This window comes from Hyperolius riggenbachi, chromosome 10 (genome assembly GCF_040937935.1).
Source record: "Hyperolius riggenbachi isolate aHypRig1 chromosome 10, aHypRig1.pri, whole genome shotgun sequence".
Taxonomy (NCBI): domain Eukaryota; kingdom Metazoa; phylum Chordata; class Amphibia; order Anura; family Hyperoliidae; genus Hyperolius; species Hyperolius riggenbachi.
In genome coordinates, this window is record NC_090655.1 from 163,666,227 (window position 1) to 163,686,416 (window position 20,190).

At 47.9% G+C, this 20,190-nt stretch overlaps 1 protein-coding gene across 2 annotated transcripts in view; it reads right to left on the reverse strand.

Annotated features, from left to right (window-relative positions):
- Positions 1–20,190, reverse strand: part of PRXL2A (peroxiredoxin like 2A) — a 588,565-nt gene that overhangs the window by 43,482 nt on the left and 524,893 nt on the right. For both annotated transcript variants that reach the window (XM_068255107.1, XM_068255108.1), the window contains one exon: positions 7,837–8,001. In XM_068255107.1, coding sequence (XP_068111208.1) covers positions 7,837–8,001 — 165 coding nt within the window. The remainder of the gene's footprint in view (positions 1–7,836; positions 8,002–20,190) is intronic.

Here is a 20,190-nt window from a genome sequence, read left to right on the forward strand (position 1 = left end):
CTGCTTGCTTGTTTTTTTTTTATTGTTGTTTTTTTTTTTTTTCCATCCATTACCCTTCCAGGTGGACCGAGCGACCGACCAACCAGCTGAAGCACTGATCGTGCATCCTGACAGAAGCATTGCACGTCTGTCAGGTTACACAAAATTGGTGCATGCAGCGCTGCAGGACGAGGTTTCTTCTCCGCAGTAAAAAAGATACGTTTGCTGAGGCATATGAGCTGAGGGGCGGTGTTGGAGTTCCTATGCTTTGGCAAGCACTTTGTATCAAAAAAGAACTCTGGCAATGATTTGTTCATCCACATCGATCGGTGTGAATGGATAAATCGGGTTTGCCAGGGCATATGAGCTGAGTGGGTGGATGTTTTTGGGTGGCAGCTCCTATGTCAGATGCCTTCCCCTCTTTTTTCAAAATTTTTTGGCAGATATTTTTTATAATTTTTTATCAATTTTAACATTGATTGATTGATTGTTTGACGGTAATTTTTCCTTTCAGCCCAGAGTGCATTACCCGTATGCCCAATATAAGGATTACAGCAGAAACTCCTAATACTGGCCATACATGTAATGATTGCAGAGACCCTAAAATGCCAGGACAGACACCACGAATGATGCCATTTTGGAAAGAGGACACTCGTAGCGGAAAATTACACTTTGTGAAAAAAAAAACAATAAAAATCAATTTCCGCTAACTTGTGACAAAAAATAAAATTTTCTATGAACTCACCATACTACTAACAGAATACCTTGGGGTGTCTTCTTTCTAAAATGGGGTCATTTGTGGGGTTCCTATACTGCCCTGGCATTTTAGGGGCCCTAAACCGTGAGGAGTAGTCTTGAAACCAAATGTCTCAAAATGACCTGTGAAATCCTAAAGGTACTCATTGGACTTTGGGCCCCTTAGCACAGTTAGGGTGCAAAAAAGTGCCACACGTAGTATAATGCGTTTTGGGGTGTATTTTTACACATACCCATGCTGGGTGGGAGAAATATCTCTGTAAATGGACAATTGTGTGTAAAAAAAAAAAAAAAAAAAAAAAAAAAATTATTGTCATTTACAGAGATATATCTCCCACCCAGCATGGGTATGTGTAAAAATACACCCCAAAACACATTATACTACTTCTCCTGAGTATGGCAATACCACATGTGTGGCACTTTTTTGCAGCCTAACTGCGCTAAGGGGCCCAAAGTCCAATGGGCACCTTTAGGCTTTACAGGGCTGCTTACAATTAGACACCCCCCAAAATGCCAGGACAGTAAACACACCCCACAAATGACCCCATTTTGGAAAGTAGACACTTCAAGGTATTCAGAGAGGGGCATGGTGAGTCCGTGGCAGATTTCATTTTTTTTTGTCGCAAGTTAGCAGAAATGGAAACCTTTCTTTTTGTCACAAAATATCATTTTCCACTAACTTGTGACAAAAAATAAAATCTTCTGTGAACTCACCATGCCTCTCAGTGAATACTTTGAGATGTCTTCTTTCCAAAATGGGGTCATTTGGGAGGCATTTATACTATCCTGGAATTCTAGCACCTCATGAAACATGGCAGGTGCTCAGAAAAGTCAGAGATGCTTGAAAATGGGAAAATTCACTTTTGGCACCATAGTTTGTAAACGCTATAACTTTTACCCAAACCAATAAATATACACTGAATGTTTTTTTGTTTTTTTTTATCAAAGATTAAAGCACAATAAATTTGGATTTTTTTTTTTACAAAATTCATGTCTTTTTGATGAATATAATAAATACTAAAAATCGCAGCAGCAATCAAATAACACCAAAAGAAAGCTGTATTAGTGACAAGAAAAGGAGGGAAAATTCATTTAGGTGGTAGGTTGTATGACCGAGCAATAAACCACGAAAGCTGCAGTGGTCTGAATGGAAAAAAAGGCTCTGGTCCTTAAAGAGAAACTCCGACCAAGAATTGAACTTTATCCCAATCAGTAGCTGATACCCACTTTTACATGAAAAATATAATGATTTTCACAAACAGACCATCAGGGGGCGCTGTATGACTGATTTTGTGCTGAAACCCCTCCCACAAGAGGCTCTGGTACCGTACGGTACTCTGGGCAAACTGCCACAATGTAACAATGACACACACAGGAAATGGCTGTTTATAGCTGTCTGTTAAAGCCAGAACAGCTACATAATCTGCCCACAGTAACAATGTCACCATGTTATACATGTCAGAATGTGAATCTGGGAGAGGAAAGATTTTACAATGAGCAAACTCTGACTAAATCATGTATACATAATTATTGTAAAAATTAAGCACCTTTTTATATTAAATTATTTTCACTGGAGTTCCTCTTTAAGGAGCGAAAAGACTGTGGCCCGTATGTGGTTAAAGTAAAATTTTCAGACAGGAAGGGGGAGACTTGCTGCACTGTTTCCTCCTCCCATCACATCTTCTTCCCCACCCTATTCACTCAGTTGGGTTTTTTTTGTTTTTGTTTTTTTTAAGATGCAATAATATTTAAAAATAAAATAGTGAGTTACCTGTTCTTAAAGGAAAACTTAAGTCAGAAAAAAAAAATGACATTTACTCACCCGGGGCATCTCTCAGCCCCCCGAAGCTGGATGGTGCCCTCGCAGCCCCGCTCCGATCGTCCTGTCCCCGCCGGCGGGGGACAGGACGATCTACACGCTATAGCAGTATAGAGGGGTGATATAGCGGCTGGGAACGCGGAAAATCAGCCGTGTTCCCAGCCTGTCGGCGGCTGTCGCCGAACCCAGAAGTAGCCGCCGGCGGGGACAGGACGATCGGAGCGGGGCTGCGAGGGCACCATCCAGCTTCGGGGGGCTGAGGGATGCCCCGGGTGAGTAAATGTCATTTTTTTTCTGACTTAAGTTTTCCTTTAATTTTATTTATTTTACACAAGCTTAAAGAGACTCTGAAGCGAGAATAAATCTCGTTTCAGAGCTCATAGTTAGTAGGGGCATGTGTGCCCCTGCTAAACCGCCGCTATCGCGCCGCTAAACGGTGGTCCCTTCACCCCCAAACGCCCCACTGCAACTCTTGGTCACAGACTTGGTCGCTCCTGGAGGCAGGGCTACCGGCTGCAGCCCTGCCTCCAGTCGCGTCTATCAGCGGCGCATCGCCGCCTCTCCTCCGCCCCTCTCAGTGAAGGAAGACTGAGAGGGGCGGGGGAGAGGTGGAGACAGGCGCTGACAGACACGCGTGGGGAAGGGCTGCGGCGGTTAGCCCTGCCCCAACCAGGAAGCGCTCCCCCGCTGTACTGAGGAGATTTGGGGGATCAGGGACCCCTGTTAAGCACACATGCCCCTGCTAACTATGAGGTCTGAAGCGAGATTTATTCTCGCTTCAGACTCTCTTTAAGAACGCTTTCTTTCTGAAATAACAGCTAAAACCGCTAATAACAGCCTCTTTATGTATGCCTAGACATACTCAGATAGTATGCTCTAAAATCTAGTTTTGCATGCCAAGGGTTTTTCCAGCTTGTCACTGCAAAAATATGTATAGTAAAGTCTGAGATAAAAAGTAATAACAACATATAATAGCTAAAGAAACCTGAATACATATTTTCAGGTGATTGAAGCATACGGGAATGTTTGAAATACATTCATACGCAATTATGACGCATTCCTAGCAAATATATAGGTTATGAGGGATACTTCGAAAACCACTCTTATAAGTCATACATGCTGTGATAATAACAAATGCTGCTCTAAACAAATGGCTAAAGTGGAACATCCAGCATACATAAGTCGGTAATTTGAATAAAGTACAGTAGAAAGGTCTCTAAGATTTACCCCTGCAACTGGAAGGTGTGCTGAGTGTCTAAATGCTGTATTGTTGTATGCAGGCCAGACTGCCTGGATTCTTACTTTATACATGTACATGTCTATGAGTAAAATAATTGCATACAGGCTGTCTCATTTTACCAACTTATAATTACTGTCTTCATTTGGCAAATGTAAATGCAACACAGGAATCAAATATTGACTCAGAGTGCCACAATTGTACATAAAATCGTGTCATAGATCTCAACACATCAATTTCTTAAGTCACCAGGACTGTATCTAAAATGTATTATGAGATTCAGTTAAAACATGTATCACAACCTAATGCCTGTAACAAGCTCCAAGCGGGTGTCTTTGCTTACCCCCCCCCCCACATGATAGGTCACATCCATATGAGATGTACAAACTACTGCATATTTAAAGGGAACCTAAACTGAGAGGGATATGGATGTTTCCTTTTAAACAATACCAGTTCCTTGTCAGTCCTGCTGATCTCTTTAGCTGCAGTAGTGGCTGAATCACACACCTGAAACAAGCATGCATCTAATCCAGTCTGACTTCAGTCAGCAGTGGCGGCACTACACTGGGGCTTACCCAGGCTTCAGCCCTAGCTGACAAGCTGTCAGCCCCCCCAAAAGCCCCCCCCCCCCCCCGACAGGGTTGCCAAGTGTTCGTTTAAAATGTTCAATTTCCCCAGCGATCCTCAATGCGCATTTGCAGTTTTTCTTTAGCAAGCCTCCGATCACCCAGGCGGCTGAGCCAGGAGTTGTCCTCTGTCCCTCCCTTCACCCCTCAGCTCTCGCCAATCAGCGACAGCCTTGGGTGTCCTTGCTGTCCATGAAAATGTAGAGGCAGCTGAGCCAGCCCGCCCCCCACACGCCCATCAGCATGCGGTTCACTCGTGGTTGTCCTGTCCGAGCAGATACACAGGCAGAAGCTGAGCCTGGACTCTGAGCAGCAGTGTGCGTATGGGTGCAGAGACTTCTCCAGGGAGCCTGGGTCACCCAGTGTAATTATCTCTCGAGGTAGGCAGGCAACCACTCTTCACATCAAGCCTTCTGTCTCATCAGCCGTCACCCGCCTCTCAGGCTCAGTTATTCACAAAGGTGCTGACGATGCTTGCACATGTATCCTCCTGAAGCTCATTATACTTTTCACAGGGCCGTTCCAGCACTGCTCTGCAGGATATCTGATCCTCCCCTTGCTGGAGCTGCTCTCACTACGATGCTATTTCACTATACCTGCTGGCTCTTCCTGACCACTTTCCCCTAGCTCTGCACCTCTAAGCTTAAAGATCTCTGCGACCATGCCTCCTAAGGACCCCAAATTATGATGCTAGGGAGAGGACCCCCCTGAGCCACTTATGTGCTGATTTTCAGGCCCCCAGCCCAGCTAGTTCTTGAGAAAGATTCCTGTAACCCCCCCCCCCCCCCCCCCAATCCCCCCCATCTCTCTGCATCCTACTGGTCCCTGTACTTGTGCAATTGCCCCGTCTGAAAGATCTGCTACTAGTGCTTTAGTTGCAGCTTACTGCACATGCATGGTCATGTCTGCATGCCTCCTAGATTGCGCTACTGTCCCCAGGAGCATTCTGCATATTAGCAGTACACTTCTTTTGATGTCACTGACTGTGCTCAAAGGATCTCACAATCTAATCCCTATCATAGTTTAATGTCCTACCATATTATTATTATTTATATAGCAATGACATCTTCTGCAGCACTTTACAGAGTACATAGCCATGCCATTGACCGTCCTCAGAGGATCTCACAATCTAATCCCTACCGTAGTCAAATGTCCTACCATATTATTATTATTATTATTATTATTATTATTATTGTTATGTATTTATATAGCAGTGATATCATCTGCAGCACTTTGCAAAATCTTCTATTGCTAATATGGAAAAAAAAAACGTCATAACAAACCCCTCCCACTTTAAAGCCCCGCCTCTGTGCCCCACCTGCCAGCCATCGTGCCCCTTTTGAGCCCCCCCAAAAATCTGAAGCTGGAGCCGCCGCTGTCAGTCAGAGCACCTGATCTGCATGCTTGTTGAGGGGCTGTGGATAAAAGTATTAGAGACACAGAATCAGCAGGAGAGTCAGGCAACTGGTATTATTTTAAAAGGAAAAATCCACATCCTTCTCAGTTTAGGTTCCCTTTAAACACACTATCACTGGAGTGTAGCTAGCCCTGGAAACCTGGACTTGATCGCCTAGGTGTTATTTGTGGTATAGTACCAGAGATGTGTGTGGATCAAAGTTTGACCAATAGTGCAGTGATAAGTGATACAAACAGACACAGCCGACAGATTTGCTTTAGTGTGTCAGCCTGCTTGCAGGTCACCCACACATATCAAACTATTACAACCGGGGGTATATATACACAAGGATTGGGGAGTGCAATACATATTTACAGTGCTAACAGTGCTCAACATGTTTCATCCTAGTTAGATTTCGTCAGAAGCAAAATAAGGTGCAGAAAATAAAAAATAGAGCCCCTTCCCCCCCGACACACACACACACACACATCAACACAGTATCCCCCAGCAGCAAAATGTTCAAGTCAGAGCTGAAGCGCCCATTGAATGATGGGTTTTTATATCAGGCATCCCCCTCCCATTCAAGGTGTGACCAACACCCCCTTAGGTCTCTCCGTATTAATTCATGCTTGTCAATTACCTTAGTTCATGTTTTACTGACTTGCATCAAGGTCCTGCACCCTGTATAATGTAGAACAGCGCTGATGCACGCTTCTGTGCCGATCAGATGCTGATTCCTGAGTGAATGCATTGCACTGACGTACTTCTGGTTTGGCCGCTGACATCACTTCCGCATTACCGAGGTGACGCGTGTCAACAGTCGCATAGGGCGCACACGTGTCCATTTCTAGCAGCCAGGTTGTCATGCCAAAACGGTCGTTCATGCCGCAAGTCATAAATATGAACATAAACATAACGTGAAGGCTGTCATCCCAACCATGCACCTATATTGTAGTTCTGGCGCCACAGTTATCTGGATGATGAGACTATTTCGTTGCATAAGTGTATAAAAATGAGTATTTAAAACAACGGTTTGGCGAGGCCTTCACAGACATAAGTAATGTTTTAAGCATTGCCAGGTACATGTCTTGGAGCTAGTCTACTTTAGGGGACCCACCGCAAATCCCCATAGACACTTTCACCTGGGCTGCAAAACGGAACAAATGTCTTCCGTTTGCTTGTTTAAACCTCCACAAGCTTTATATCCCTGGGTAGCTAAGCATGTCCTCTAACGAATTTTGCGGTTTCGGTCAAAAAAAAGTTTGAACTGACTGTACAGGAGCCGCCGAACGGCCGCAATTTCGGGTCCGTCAGCCATCTTTGTTCTGCTCTGCAGGTCGTTTCTTCCTCCTCATTGGAGGGAATTGTTGGGTGGGGGCGTGCCAGCTTCTGTCGGCAGCTAACGAACCCTCCAATGAGGAGAAAGAAAGGACCTGCACAGCAGAAGGAAGATGGCCGACGGAACCGAGATTAAGGCCGTTCGGCGGCTCCTACACAGCCCATTTCAACTTTTTTTTACCGAAAACCTCACAGTTCATTACAGGATATGCTTACCTATCCGTGGGTATAAGGCTTGTGGGGGTTTAAACAAGGTGAAAGCGGACATTTGTTCCGTTTCTGCAGACCAGCTGAAAGTGTCTATGGGGATTTGCAGTGGGTCCCCTAAAGTAGACTAGCTCCCATGTCTTATATGGACTCTTGGCATAGGAGCCTGCAGCATAGATGCTGGGAAATGATGTAATCATTTGGGTGGACAACATGGAGAGTAGTGTACATGTATAAATAGCTTTTAATTTGGCAGGGAGGATGCCAGATAAGGTCATTTGGCAAATATAAGTTTGTGAAATTATGTTCCTGTGACAATTCTAAAGACAGCATTAAAAAAAAAAAAAGCAGGTGTTGGTTATACCATTCATATGCAATACATGAATGATTACAGATTTGAAAAAGTGAGTCATAAAAAACAAAACAAAAAACAATATCTCATAAAATGTTTATAATTTATGATAAAAACTTAAGTCACCTGATTTCCAGAACCGATGACAAATACGCCCCCAAGTATCAGACCTTCTCCTTCCAGGTTCCCCTCAAAGCCACCTTTCCAGGCTCTGCGGAAATTCTGCCAAACGCCCAATCGGATCACCCCCAGAAACATCATCTTCCGCTTCTGAGGTCCATAAAATAGTTTCTGCAGAACACAAAAAGCAAATGAGAAAACTAATGGCAAACTAAGAGCCAACACCAGAAATGTACTCACATGCTAATATATATAAGGCAACAGACAGCATCTATTTTGAATCCTTTTTTCAGTACATTTTGTTTAAAGATGAAAAAAAATACATAATAGTCGGTAACCATAAATTACTGTTTCATCACAGAGCTTATGACCCTGATCCAATTATATGTTTTCCTGTCAGGCCTGTAGGAATATCCACTCACGAATCAGCTCCAATGCCCCAATCTACCTCCACACGCTTTACCCTATGTGGTGCATCCCCGCTTGAATGAGAGGTGAGAAGACAACACCTACCAGACTTCGGTTACACCCAGGCCTTCAGTGTGCAAGGTATTGGAGCTGAATGCAGGGTGAACAAATAAACTTCCAGACCTAAACAAGAACACAGAGTAGTAAAGTCCAGAAACAGTGCAGGATCTTACACGGATAAACAGAGATATTGCAGTACAGTAGGGCTAGGCAGAAGAGAGGTCAAAGAACGTATCCGAGGTCAAACCAGGCAGCAAACAGTCGTAACTATAATGCAGGCAATAGGTCAGTTCAGGCAGCAGACAAGGGAGTTCCAGTAAACAAGCAGAGGTCGTAATCCAGATAATCCAATACAACAAGAGCAGGTATACAGAGCAACCAGCAAGCTAGAGCTATCACGGGCAACATGCAACTGTCACAGCAAGGTTTAAATACTGACAGCATCCAGTCAGTGGCCGGCCATATGCACACAACAGCCAATCACACGCAGGCATTAATCCTGTTTAAGTGTCAGCTGACAGAGAGATAAGCTGACACAGGTGGCAATACATGTCAGTTGACTAACCAGTACTGACCAGCAAAACATCCTGAATGTGTGTCAGATATAGCATACTGGCTAAGGGCATCGCCTCTGATGTGAGAGATCAGGGTTCAATCCCAGCCAGGGTCAGCATTCATTATTTTATATTTATAAAATAAACCCCTGTCTAAGTGTCAGCTGACTATCCTGTCAGCTTACACTACCTCTGTCACCGCCTCAGACCATACTGCGGCCGAGAGGAGCGAGACATCCGCCCACCAGTATGCGCAGAGCGATCCCAAGTGCGCGCATCACCAGCGGAGGACGGCTGCCAACATGCGGAAGTGCCAGGACACGACCCGCTCTTGGCAGAGAGGGCCACGTCGCTGGATCCCGGAGGTAAGTCCCTTACATTTCCTTACTTTAATCCCATCCAATTTGAAAAATAACTTTTTAGCAGCTAGTGCTTGAAAAAGTACTGAAACCTAGGTGGAAAAATAACATCAAACTTAGATGACAGAGACAGCACTGTAATGTCAGTCATTTTTTAAGATGCTCTAGTTCAGCTCTGCACATGGCTGCGACATGTGGAGTTTGACGCCATAGGTATCCTCATGTACGTTGTCATCCCTCCAGTGAGCGTATATTTGATTTCTTTGTGCCAGACTGGCTATATTTTAATCACCATCGATCACCATCATTAATTAATGGCTGCTGCCCAATTCCTTCTCATGAAGAAGTGAACCTTGTTTCATGAAACTGGAGTGTTTCAGGAACTTTTTTGGCTGTACTACTCAATATACTGTACAATACAATACAATATTTGTATATCTACTGGGCGGCATAGTGAGGAATATTCTCATGCTCATTTTTAGGGCCGTGCAGCCTGTGAGGGCGCCCTGAGCGCTGTTGGGAGGGGGGGGCGCTGTAAAGGAGAGGGGAGCCGGAGCCGCGGGGAGGGCAGTCCGACCTCTCCCTGGGCCGCCCTCCGTGCTCCCCCCTCAGATGCAGAGTAATTAGCGCAGCAGGAGGCTTTGTACACAACTACTCACCTCCCTGCGTTCCACTCGCCGCTGATCTCCTCTCGGCATAGACGCTGATACACACGCTGCTTCCTGTTTACCTACCTACCTACCTACCCTATGCTGGGGGAAGCTGCCTATCTAACCTATACTGGGGGGCACCTACCTAATCTAACCTATACTGGGGGACACCTACCTAATCTAACCTATACTGGGGGACACCTACCTATCTAACCTATACTGGGGGGCACCTACCTATCTAACCTATACTGGGAGGGGGGGCAGCTACCTAATCTAACCTATACTGGGGGGCACCTACCTAATCTAACCTATACTGGGGAGCACCTACCTAATCTAAACTATACTGGGGGGCAGCTACCTATCTAACCTATACTGGGGGGGCACCTACCTAATCTAACCTATACTGGGGGACACCTATCTAATCTAACCTATACTGGGGGCACCTACCAAATCTAACCTATACTGGGGGGCACCTACCTATCTAACCTATACTGGGGGGCAGCTACCTAATGTAACCTATACTGGGGGGCACCTACCTAATCTAACCTAAACTGGGGGGCAGCTACCTATCTAACCTATACTGGGGGGCAGCTACCTATCTAATCTATACTGGGGGGCACCTACCTAATCTAACCTATACTGGGGGGCACCTACCTAGGGGGCACCTACCTATCTAACCTATACTGGAGGCACCTACCTATCAAACCTATACTGGGGGCACTTAGTTATCTAACCTGTTTTGGGGGCACCTACCTACCTACCTAGCTAGCCTATACAGGTGGCAACTATACTGGCTACCTATATTGCAGGCACCTACCTAACTAACCTATACTGGGGGCACCTACCTATCTAACCTATGCTATTCTGGCTACCTATATTAGAGGCACCCACCTAGCTAACCTGTAGTGGGGCACCTACCTATCTAACTTATACCGGGGGGGCGCCTGCCTATCTATACTATACTGGCTCACCTATGCCTGGCTACCTATACTGGGGGGGGGGGGATTTTTACACCCTCGCCCTGGGTGCATTTTAGCCTAGAAACTGCACTGAATATTCTGTTGCTCCGAAGCCCACATAGTTTCTGTTGATAGTTATCTTTGAAAAAGATTTGTCTTTGCACATATTGCAAATAAAGATGGTACATGATTTTGCAATAATTTAGAAAGCAATTTTTTTAACACATATCTTGTAGGATTTTATTGGGAAACCTTTTTTAAGATAAGTATTCCTGGTTAATTAAGAACATTAAAGGTCTTTTCTTGTCGTCATGTTTTTATTTACATTTTAATCTTTGTGGAAATATTATGCACCTCTATACTCATTTCACCTGCGGAGGGGTGGGCATCTGGGGGTCAGCTTCTTAAAGCGGCCTCCCTGATGCCACCATGAACCCCCCAGGACGTCAATGGTCCCCACCTCCTCCTGGGGTACTGGAGGTGGGGAAGAGCCCATTGTCCATGGATTGGACAATGGTCCCCTCTCCTCCAGAGCCCTCCATACCATTGACCATGCAGACTGGAATAGCTCAGGGTGCGAAGCCCCATGTAGCCAGGGATCCATATTCTGACTATCCCAGCCTGCAAGGGTGACAAGGGGTTAAAGAAGATTTGGAAGGGGACCCCATGTCATATTTTTTATTTCCCCCACTCTATATCTATATGTTCCACACTCACATACTGTATATACAGCACAGTCCCCAGTATCCGGCACCGGCGGGGATTGCCTGATGCAGGATACCTGTGCTTGCCGGCTGCTGGAGCAACCGGCCAAAATAGTACCAAACTCCCCCTTAGATATTTACCGAGCCTCCAGCGATGTCTGACAGTCTCCCTGTATCTTCCCGCGGGCTCCGTGCAACTTTCCGGCTTCCCCAGTGTCATGCGCATTGGGTCGTCTGACACCATACACAGATGCCGGAAGCCGTTTGGAGGTACAGGGAGACTGCCAGCCAATGCTGGGGGCTCGGTAAGTATTTTACTGTCTGCCAGCACCGCAGAAAGCCCCCCCCCCCAAAAGAGGTACCCGTTATCCCTCAGGCATGGCACTTAGTTGAGACTTCTGGTTGCCTGAATTCCAGATAACGGGGACTTTGCTGTATAAAAATACATTTATATGTATGTTGACACATTATAATTTTACCGCTAAAGTCGGCAGCCATTGACTTTAATGTTATATGCAAACGCAAACTTTTGACAAAAATGTTCACATTTAATTTGTACGTCGAATGACGTATGTTTGCCAGGAACTCCCGTTGAACTGTTCTGCCATCACTAGTGACTGAAGCTGAGCTGCAGCCTGCAGCAGGACCTGGGGGACTGGAGGGTCATGAGTGTGGACTGGACTGTGGAGAACCAGCGACAAGGAGCCAAGTGTGAAACAGAGGTAGGCATAATTGAACCGCACACAGTGAGTGACACCAGCTTTAATATCTGGTGCCCATGTTGCAGACACAAGCTAACCCCACCCACAGCTGCAATAAATTCCCTACCTCCCATCCATCTGAATCTCTGCGCCCCCCCCACACCCAGCAACAGGAATATAAAGTGTGGCCAAGACTGAAGACTGTGTGAACAGGTAAGACGGTTCTCCCTGATAGCAGCACCAAGTGACTTCTCCCTCTCCCAGCACCCAGTGACCTCTCCCCACCCCCAGCACCCAGTGACTTATCCCTCTCTCAGCAGCTACTGGCTTTTCCCCTCCCACAGCAACACCAAGTGACTTCTACCCACCCGCAGCAGAACCCTGTGACCTCTCACCAGCGGCAAGTGATTTTCCCCTGCTCACAGCAGCACCCAGTGACCTCTCCCCACCTCCAACACAGTGACTTCTCCCTCTCCTAGCAGCCAGTGACTAGTGATGGGCGAACAGTGTTCGCCACTGTTCGGGTTCGCCCGGATTTTGGGCTGTTCGAGTTCGGTTCGGGCTCCGCCAGACACCTCGTGGTGTGCGACCATGCATTCGGCCATGTGGTCGAACGTATGTTCGGCCTGACAGCGCATGGCCGAACGTTCCCCGAACGTTCGGCTCGCGCTGTGATTGGCCGAGCGGGTCACATGGTTCGGGATCGAACACGCGGCTCGCACTGCGATTGGCCGAGCGGGTCACGTGGTTCGGGTAAATAAATATCCGAACCGCGTCATTTCTCCGCCACTTGAAGTTGGGTTTAGCTTTGGGTAGGCAGGCAGGTTAGATTCTCTCACCAGCTAGGCTAGCCAGGGCCCCCCCAGCCTCCTAGTCATACTACTGTAGTGCCAGTCAGCGTGCTTGTACTGCTGGGATCAGTAGTACTTCCGCCACCAGTATATAGCATTGTCTATTTGCCACTGTACTGCCAGTCAGCGTGTACTTCTGGGATCAGTAGTACTTCCGCCACCAGTATATAGCATTGTCTATTGCCACTGTACTGCCAGTCAGCGTGTACTGCTGGGATCAGTAGTACTTCCGTCCGTCACCAGTGTATAACATACTATATAGCATTGTCTTATTGCCACTGTACTGCCACAGTCAGCGTGTACTGCTGGGATCAGTAGTACTTCCGTCCGTCACCAGTGTATAGCATACTATATAGCATTGTCTTATTGCCACTGTACTGCCACAGTCAGCGTGTACTGCTGGGATCAGTAGTACTTCCGTCCGTCACCAGTGTATAGCATTGTCTTATTGCCACTGTACTGCCACAGTCAGCGTGTACTGCTGGGATCAGTAGTACTTCCGTCCGTCACCAGTATATAGCATACTATATAGCATTGTCTTATTGCCACTGTATTGCCACAGTCAGCGTGTACTGCTGGGATCAGTAGTACTTCCGTCCGTCACCAGTATATACTATATAGCATTGTCTTATTGCCACTGTACTGCCACAGTCAGCGTGTACTGCTGGGATCAGTAGTACTTCCGTCCGTCACCAGTGTATAACATACTATATAGCATTGTCTTATTGCCACTGTACTGCCAGTCAGTGTGCGTGTACTGCTGGGATCAGTACAACCATAATGAAGAAATCCAGTGAAAGAGGGAGGGGCAAGGGAAGAGGTGTTTCCCCTGACGGTTCACGTAGAGACTGCAGTGGAGCACCTAAGAAAACCCACTCAATACCACCCATGTGTGCCAGACAAACAACCCTCACTAATCCACAAGAGCAGGACCGGATAATGAATTGGTTGACCTCTCAAGCGTCCAGCAGCGGGTTAAGCAGCAGCAGCAGCACATCCTTGTCACGCACGAGGTCCTTTGCCAGTTACAAGGAGCCAGTGGGCACAAAGGTGACACAACCAGCAGCTACACCATGCACACAATGGCCAAATAACCAGTCCGAACAATTATTTCCGGACACAATGGGCTCTTCGGAGGACCTATTCCCACTCCTCCCCCCACAAACAATGGAACAGCCAGAAATGTTGTCCCCGGATTCACAACCATTGTGCGAGGAAACTGCACCACTCATTGAAATGCAAGGCGAGGACGAAGACACCCAAATCCCTGAGCAATGTGCGCAGGAATTGGAATTGCAGGAGGTCCACCAAGAACATCTTGAAGACATGGGAGTGAGGTGCGCAGAGGGTGTTCTGGGGAGCTCTAGTCCACTGCACACAGACACAGTCACAGATGAGGAGATGGAAGAGGAGGTTTTGGACGATGTGGACACAGACCCGGATTATCGAGTAGAACCTCGCCGTCGGGTATAGTGTTGGGCGAACATCTAGATGTTCGGGTTCGGGCCGAACAGGCCGAACATGGCCGCGATGTTCGGGTGTTCGACCCGAACTCCGAACATAATGGAAGTCAATGGGGACCCGAACTTTTGTGCTTTGTAAAGCCTCCTTATATGCTACATACCCCAAATTTACAGGGTATGTGCACCTTGGGAGTGGGTACAAGAGGAAAAAAAAATTTAGCAAAAAGAGCTTATAGTTTTTGAGAAAATCGATTTTAAAGTTTCAAAGGGAAAACTGTCTTTTAAATGCGGGAAATGTCTGTTTTCTTTGCACAGGTAACATGCTTTTTGTCGGCATGCAGTCATAAATGTAATACATATAAGAGGTTCCAGGAAAAGGGACCGGTAATGCTAACCCAGCAGCAGCACACGTGATGGAACAGGAGGAGGGTGGCGCAGGAGGAGAAGGCCACGCTTTGAGACACAACAACCCAGGCCTTGCATGAGGACAAGAAGCGTGCGGATAGCATGCTTTGTACCACCATGCAGTCATAAATGTAATAAAGATAAGTGGTTCAATAAACAGGGACCACGCGGCAACGCTAACCCAGCAGCAGCACACGTGATGGAACAGGAGGAGGCGCAGGAGGAGAAGGCCACGCTTTGTGAGACACAACAACCCAGGCCTTGCATGAGGACAAAAAGCGTGCGGATAGCATGCTTTGTACCGCCATGTAGTCATAAATGTAATAAAGATAAGAGGTTCAATAAACAGGGACCACGCGGCAACGCTAACCCAGCAGCAGCAGCAGCAGCAGCACACGTGATGGAACAGGAGGAGGCGCAGGAGGAGAAGGCCACGCTTTGTGAGACACAACAACCCAGGCCTTGCATGAGGACAAAAAGCGTGCGGATAGCATGCTTTGTACCGCCATGTAGTCATAAATGTAATAAAGATAAGAGGTTCAATAAACAGGGACCACGCGGCAACGGTAACCCAGCAGCAGCAGCAGCACACGTGATGGAACAGGAGGAGGCGCAGGAGGAGAAGGCCACGCTTTGTGAGACACAACAACCCAGGCCTTGCATGAGGACAAAAAGCGTGCGGATATAGCAGCAATGCTTTTTGCCGCCATGCAGTCATAAATGTAATACAGATGAGAGGTTCAATAAACAGGGACCGGAAACGCTAAACCATCCCAGATGTTCATCGGTCATGTTACTTGGTTGGGGTCCAGGAGTGTTGCGTAGTCGTTTCCAATCCAGGATTGATTCATTTTAATTTGAGTCAGACGGTCTGCATTTTCTGTGGAGAGGCGGATACGCCGATCTGTGATGATGCCTCCGGCAGCACTGAAACAGCGTTCCGACATAACGCTGGCTGCCGGGCAAGCCAGCACCTCTATTGCGTACATTGCCAGTTCGTGCCAGGTGTCTAGCTTCATGCCCGGTTTCAGGTCCAGCGGTGCCAGCCACAAATCCGTCTGTTCCTTTATTCCCCTCCAAATTTCCTCCCCTGTGTGCTGCTTATCCCCAAGGCAGATCAGCTTCAGCAACGCTTGCTGACGCATGCCAACAGCTGTGCTGCACTGCTTCCACGATCCTACTGCTGCTGGTGCTGGGTTAGCATTTCCGGATGAGGTACAGCTTTGAGATGCGTTGGAGGAGAAGGAGTCAGAGAGGTAGGTGCTGCTGTTGTTATCCAGCTGTTTGCGGCGTGGGCAACACCCGCGCCGTAGCAGGTGAGGAATCGCTGCCAGGCTCCACAAGGTTCACCCAGTGCGCGGTAAGGGAGATGTATCGACCCTGGCCGAACGCACTCGTCCAGGTGTCAGTGGTGAGGTGAACCTTGCAGGCAACGGCATTCTTCAAGCTTCGGGTTATTTAGCTGACCACGTGCTCATGCAACTCAGGCACTGCAGAGCGCGCAAAGTGGTAGCGGCTGGGAACCACGTAACGTGGGATGGCCACTGACATCATGCCCTTGAAGCTGTTTGTCTCCACCACTCGATATGGCAGCATTTCGCAGGCCAGAAGCTTGGCTATGCTGGCTGGCTGTTACTGCCACGGCCCGGGGGTCATTTGCTGGCAATTTCCTCTTGTGCTCAAACATCTCAGAAACAGACAACTCAACCGTAGCGCTGCACACCGAAGGGCTGTTGGTTGTTGTGTTTGATGAACACTGGGAGACCTCAAGAGCACTAGTCCGGAAAGTGACAGTGTCAGCATCGTCTGATGTTTGTGAATGTTGTGAACCACGCAATGGCTGGGCTACTGCTGCTGCTGAGGCGGGTCTGGTGGTGAGTCTGGTGAACCCAAGGGAGGCAGTGTTGCTGGTGGTACCCTGTCCTGCCGCGTTTGCCCACAGAGTGGGATGTTTGGATAGAATGTGGCGGCTCATGCTGGTGGTGGAGAGGTTGTTAATACTTTTCCCCCTGCTCAGGCGGGTCTTGCACACCTTGCAAATCGCCATGGTAACATCCTCAGTGCAGTCTTCAAAGAAAGCCCAGACTTTAACTGGCTGAGGACTCGGACCTCGTGCGTGATGTGCTGGTGCTGCTTAACCCACTGCTGGACGCTTGAGAGGTCATCCAAGTAATTATCTGGTCCTGTTCTTTTGGATCTGTGAGGGTTGTTGTCCTGGACAACATGGGCAGTATTGAGTGGGTTTTCTTGGGTGCTCCCCTGTGGCCTGTACGTGAACCGTCAGGGGAAACACCTCTTCCCTTGCCCCTCCCTCTTTCACCGGATTTCTTCCTCATTTCACTTATCCTTAAAGTACACGCTGACTGGCAGCAGTACAGTGGCAGTACAGAAATGCTATACAGTGGTGGGTGAGCGGTGTACCACTATTGTCAGCAGTGACACAGAGCACAATGCTATACAGTGGCGGGTGAGCGGTGTACTACTGTTCCCAGCAGACACAGAGTGGAAGTAAACACAATGCTATATAGTGTGGCTGAGCCGTGTACACAGAGTGGCATTAAACACAATGCTATATAGTCTGCTATATAGTCACCCCGAACAGGGTGATGTTCTGCAGAACCCGAACAGTGGCAAACACTGTTCGCCCAACACTACTGGGAGGGAACGCAGATTTTAGTACCTAAACACACGATACAACATGTTTTCCGGGGTCGGACTCTGAGGCACATACAGATGGTCCCGATCATCATCCTCATCATACAACTCTTCTCCTGAGTCTGACCCACCCACCACCTCTGCCACCCCAACATCCCCAGACACAGACCCCTCATCGTCCTCAACATTAACTTGGGATGCTGGCCTGAGCCAGACCTCCTCCTCCACATCAGGCCCCATCATCTCCTCAATGGCAGCCCTCATTAATCGCTCTGGCGACGGACTGATGGACACAACGTTCTCCTCCGGGGAGGGCTGCTGCTGACCACTGGCTGCTGGGGTGGATGTTATAGCTTGCGTGGGGCGTTGGCTGTTGCTGTTGTTGGGAGTGCTGCTCACAGCGGAGGTCTCTGGGGAACTCATGTTGAGCTCATATAGTGGTTGACGGTGAGTGGAGTATTACTGATCCCAGCAATATACACACTGACTGGCAGAGTACGCAATGCTATATAGTGTGGCTGAGCGGTGTACACAGAGTGGCAGTAAACACAATGCTATATAGTCTGGCTGAGCGAGCGGTGTACTACTGTTCCCAGCAGAATCAGAGTGGCAGTAAACAATGGTATATAGTCTGGCTGAGCGGTGTACACAGAGTGTCAGTAAACAATGGTATATAGTGTGGCTGAGTGGTGTACACAGAGTGTCAGTAAACAATGGTATATAGTCTGGCTGAGCGGTGTACACAGAGTGGCAGTAAACACAATGCTATATACTCTGGCTGAGCGAGCGGTGTACTACTGTTCCCAGCAGACACAGAACAGTAAACAGAATGCTATATAGTGTGGCTGAGCGAGCGGTGTACCACTATTCCCAGCAGACACAGAACAGTGAACAGAATGCTATATAGTGTGGCTGAGCGAGCGGTGTACCACTATTCCCAGCAGACACAGAACAGTAAACAGAATGCTATATAGTGTGGCTGAGCGAGCGGTGTACCACTATTCCAAGCAGACACAGAACAGTGAACAGAATGCTATATAGTGTGGCTGAGCGAGCGGTGTACCACTATTCCCAGCAGACACAGAGTGGCAGTAAACAGAATGCTATATAGTGTGGCTGAGCGAGGTACACAGAGTGGCAGTAAACAGAATGCTATATAGTGTGGCTGAGCGAGCGGTGTACCACTATTCCCAGCAGACACAGAACAGTGAACAGAATGCTATATAGTGTGGCTGAGCGAGCGGTGTACCACTATTCCCAGCAGACACAGAACAGTGAACAGAATGCTATATAGTGTGGATGAGCGAGCGGTGTACCACTATTCCCAGCAGACACAGAACAGTAAACAGAATGCTATATAGTGTGGCTGAGCGAGCGGTGTACCACTATTCCCAGCAGACACAGAACAGTGAACAGAATGCTATATAGTGTGGCTGAGCGAGCGGTGTACCACTATTCCCAGCAGACACAGAACAGTGAACAGAATGCTATATAGTGTGGCTGAGCGAGCGGTGTACTACTGTTCCCAGCAGACACAGAACAGTACACAGAATGCTATATAGTGTGGCTGAACGAGCGGTGTACTACTGTTCCCAGCAGACACAGAACAGTACACAGAATGCTATATAGTGTGGCTGAACGAGCGGTGTACCACTATTCCAAGCAGACACAGAACAGTGAACAGAATGCTATATAGTGTGGCTGAGCGAGCGGTGTACCACTATTCCCAGCAGACACAGAGTGGCAGTAAACAGAATGCTATATAGTGTGGCTGAGCGAGGTACACAGAGTGGCAGTAAACAGAATGCTATATAGTGTGGCTGTGCAAGCGGTGTACTACTATTCCCAGCAGACACAGAGTGGCAGTAAACAGAATGCTATATAGTGTGGCTGAGCGAGGTACACAGAGTGGCAGTAAACAGAATGCTGAGCGAGCGGTGTACTACTATTCCCAGCAGCGACACACAATGACTGGGGGGGACCCTGGCTAGCGTGGCTGGAGCGCGAACTACCCTGCCTGCCTACCCAAAGCTAAACCCACAGACAAATGGCGGAGATATGACGTGGTTCGGGTATTTATTTACCCGAACCACGTGACAGTTCGGCCAATCAGAGCGCGTTCGGGTCCGAACCACGTGACCCGTTCGGCCAATCACAGCGCTAGCCGAACGTTCGGGGAACGTTCGGCCATGCGCTCTTAGTTCGGCCATATGGCCGAACGGTTTGGCCGAGCACCGTCAGGTGTTCGGCCGAACTCGAACATCACCCGAACAGGGTGATGTTCTGCAGAACCCGAACAGTGGCGAACACTGTTCGCCCAACACTACGTCGGGATAGCAGCAGTACAGATGAGTCTGCTGCAGAACCCACTGCTGCAAGAGTTTGCCATGTGCCACAAAGTAGGCGGGGCATTTCGGACACAACAGGCGTAGCCGTAGAAGTGAGACGCCAAAGAGGCACGAAGCAAACTCGCCAGCAAAGCAGGAGCTCAAAAGTCTGGGCTTTCTTTGAAGACTGCACAGTGGATGTTACCATGGTGATTTGCAAGGTGTGCAGGACCCGACTGAGCAGGGGGAAAAATGTCAACAACC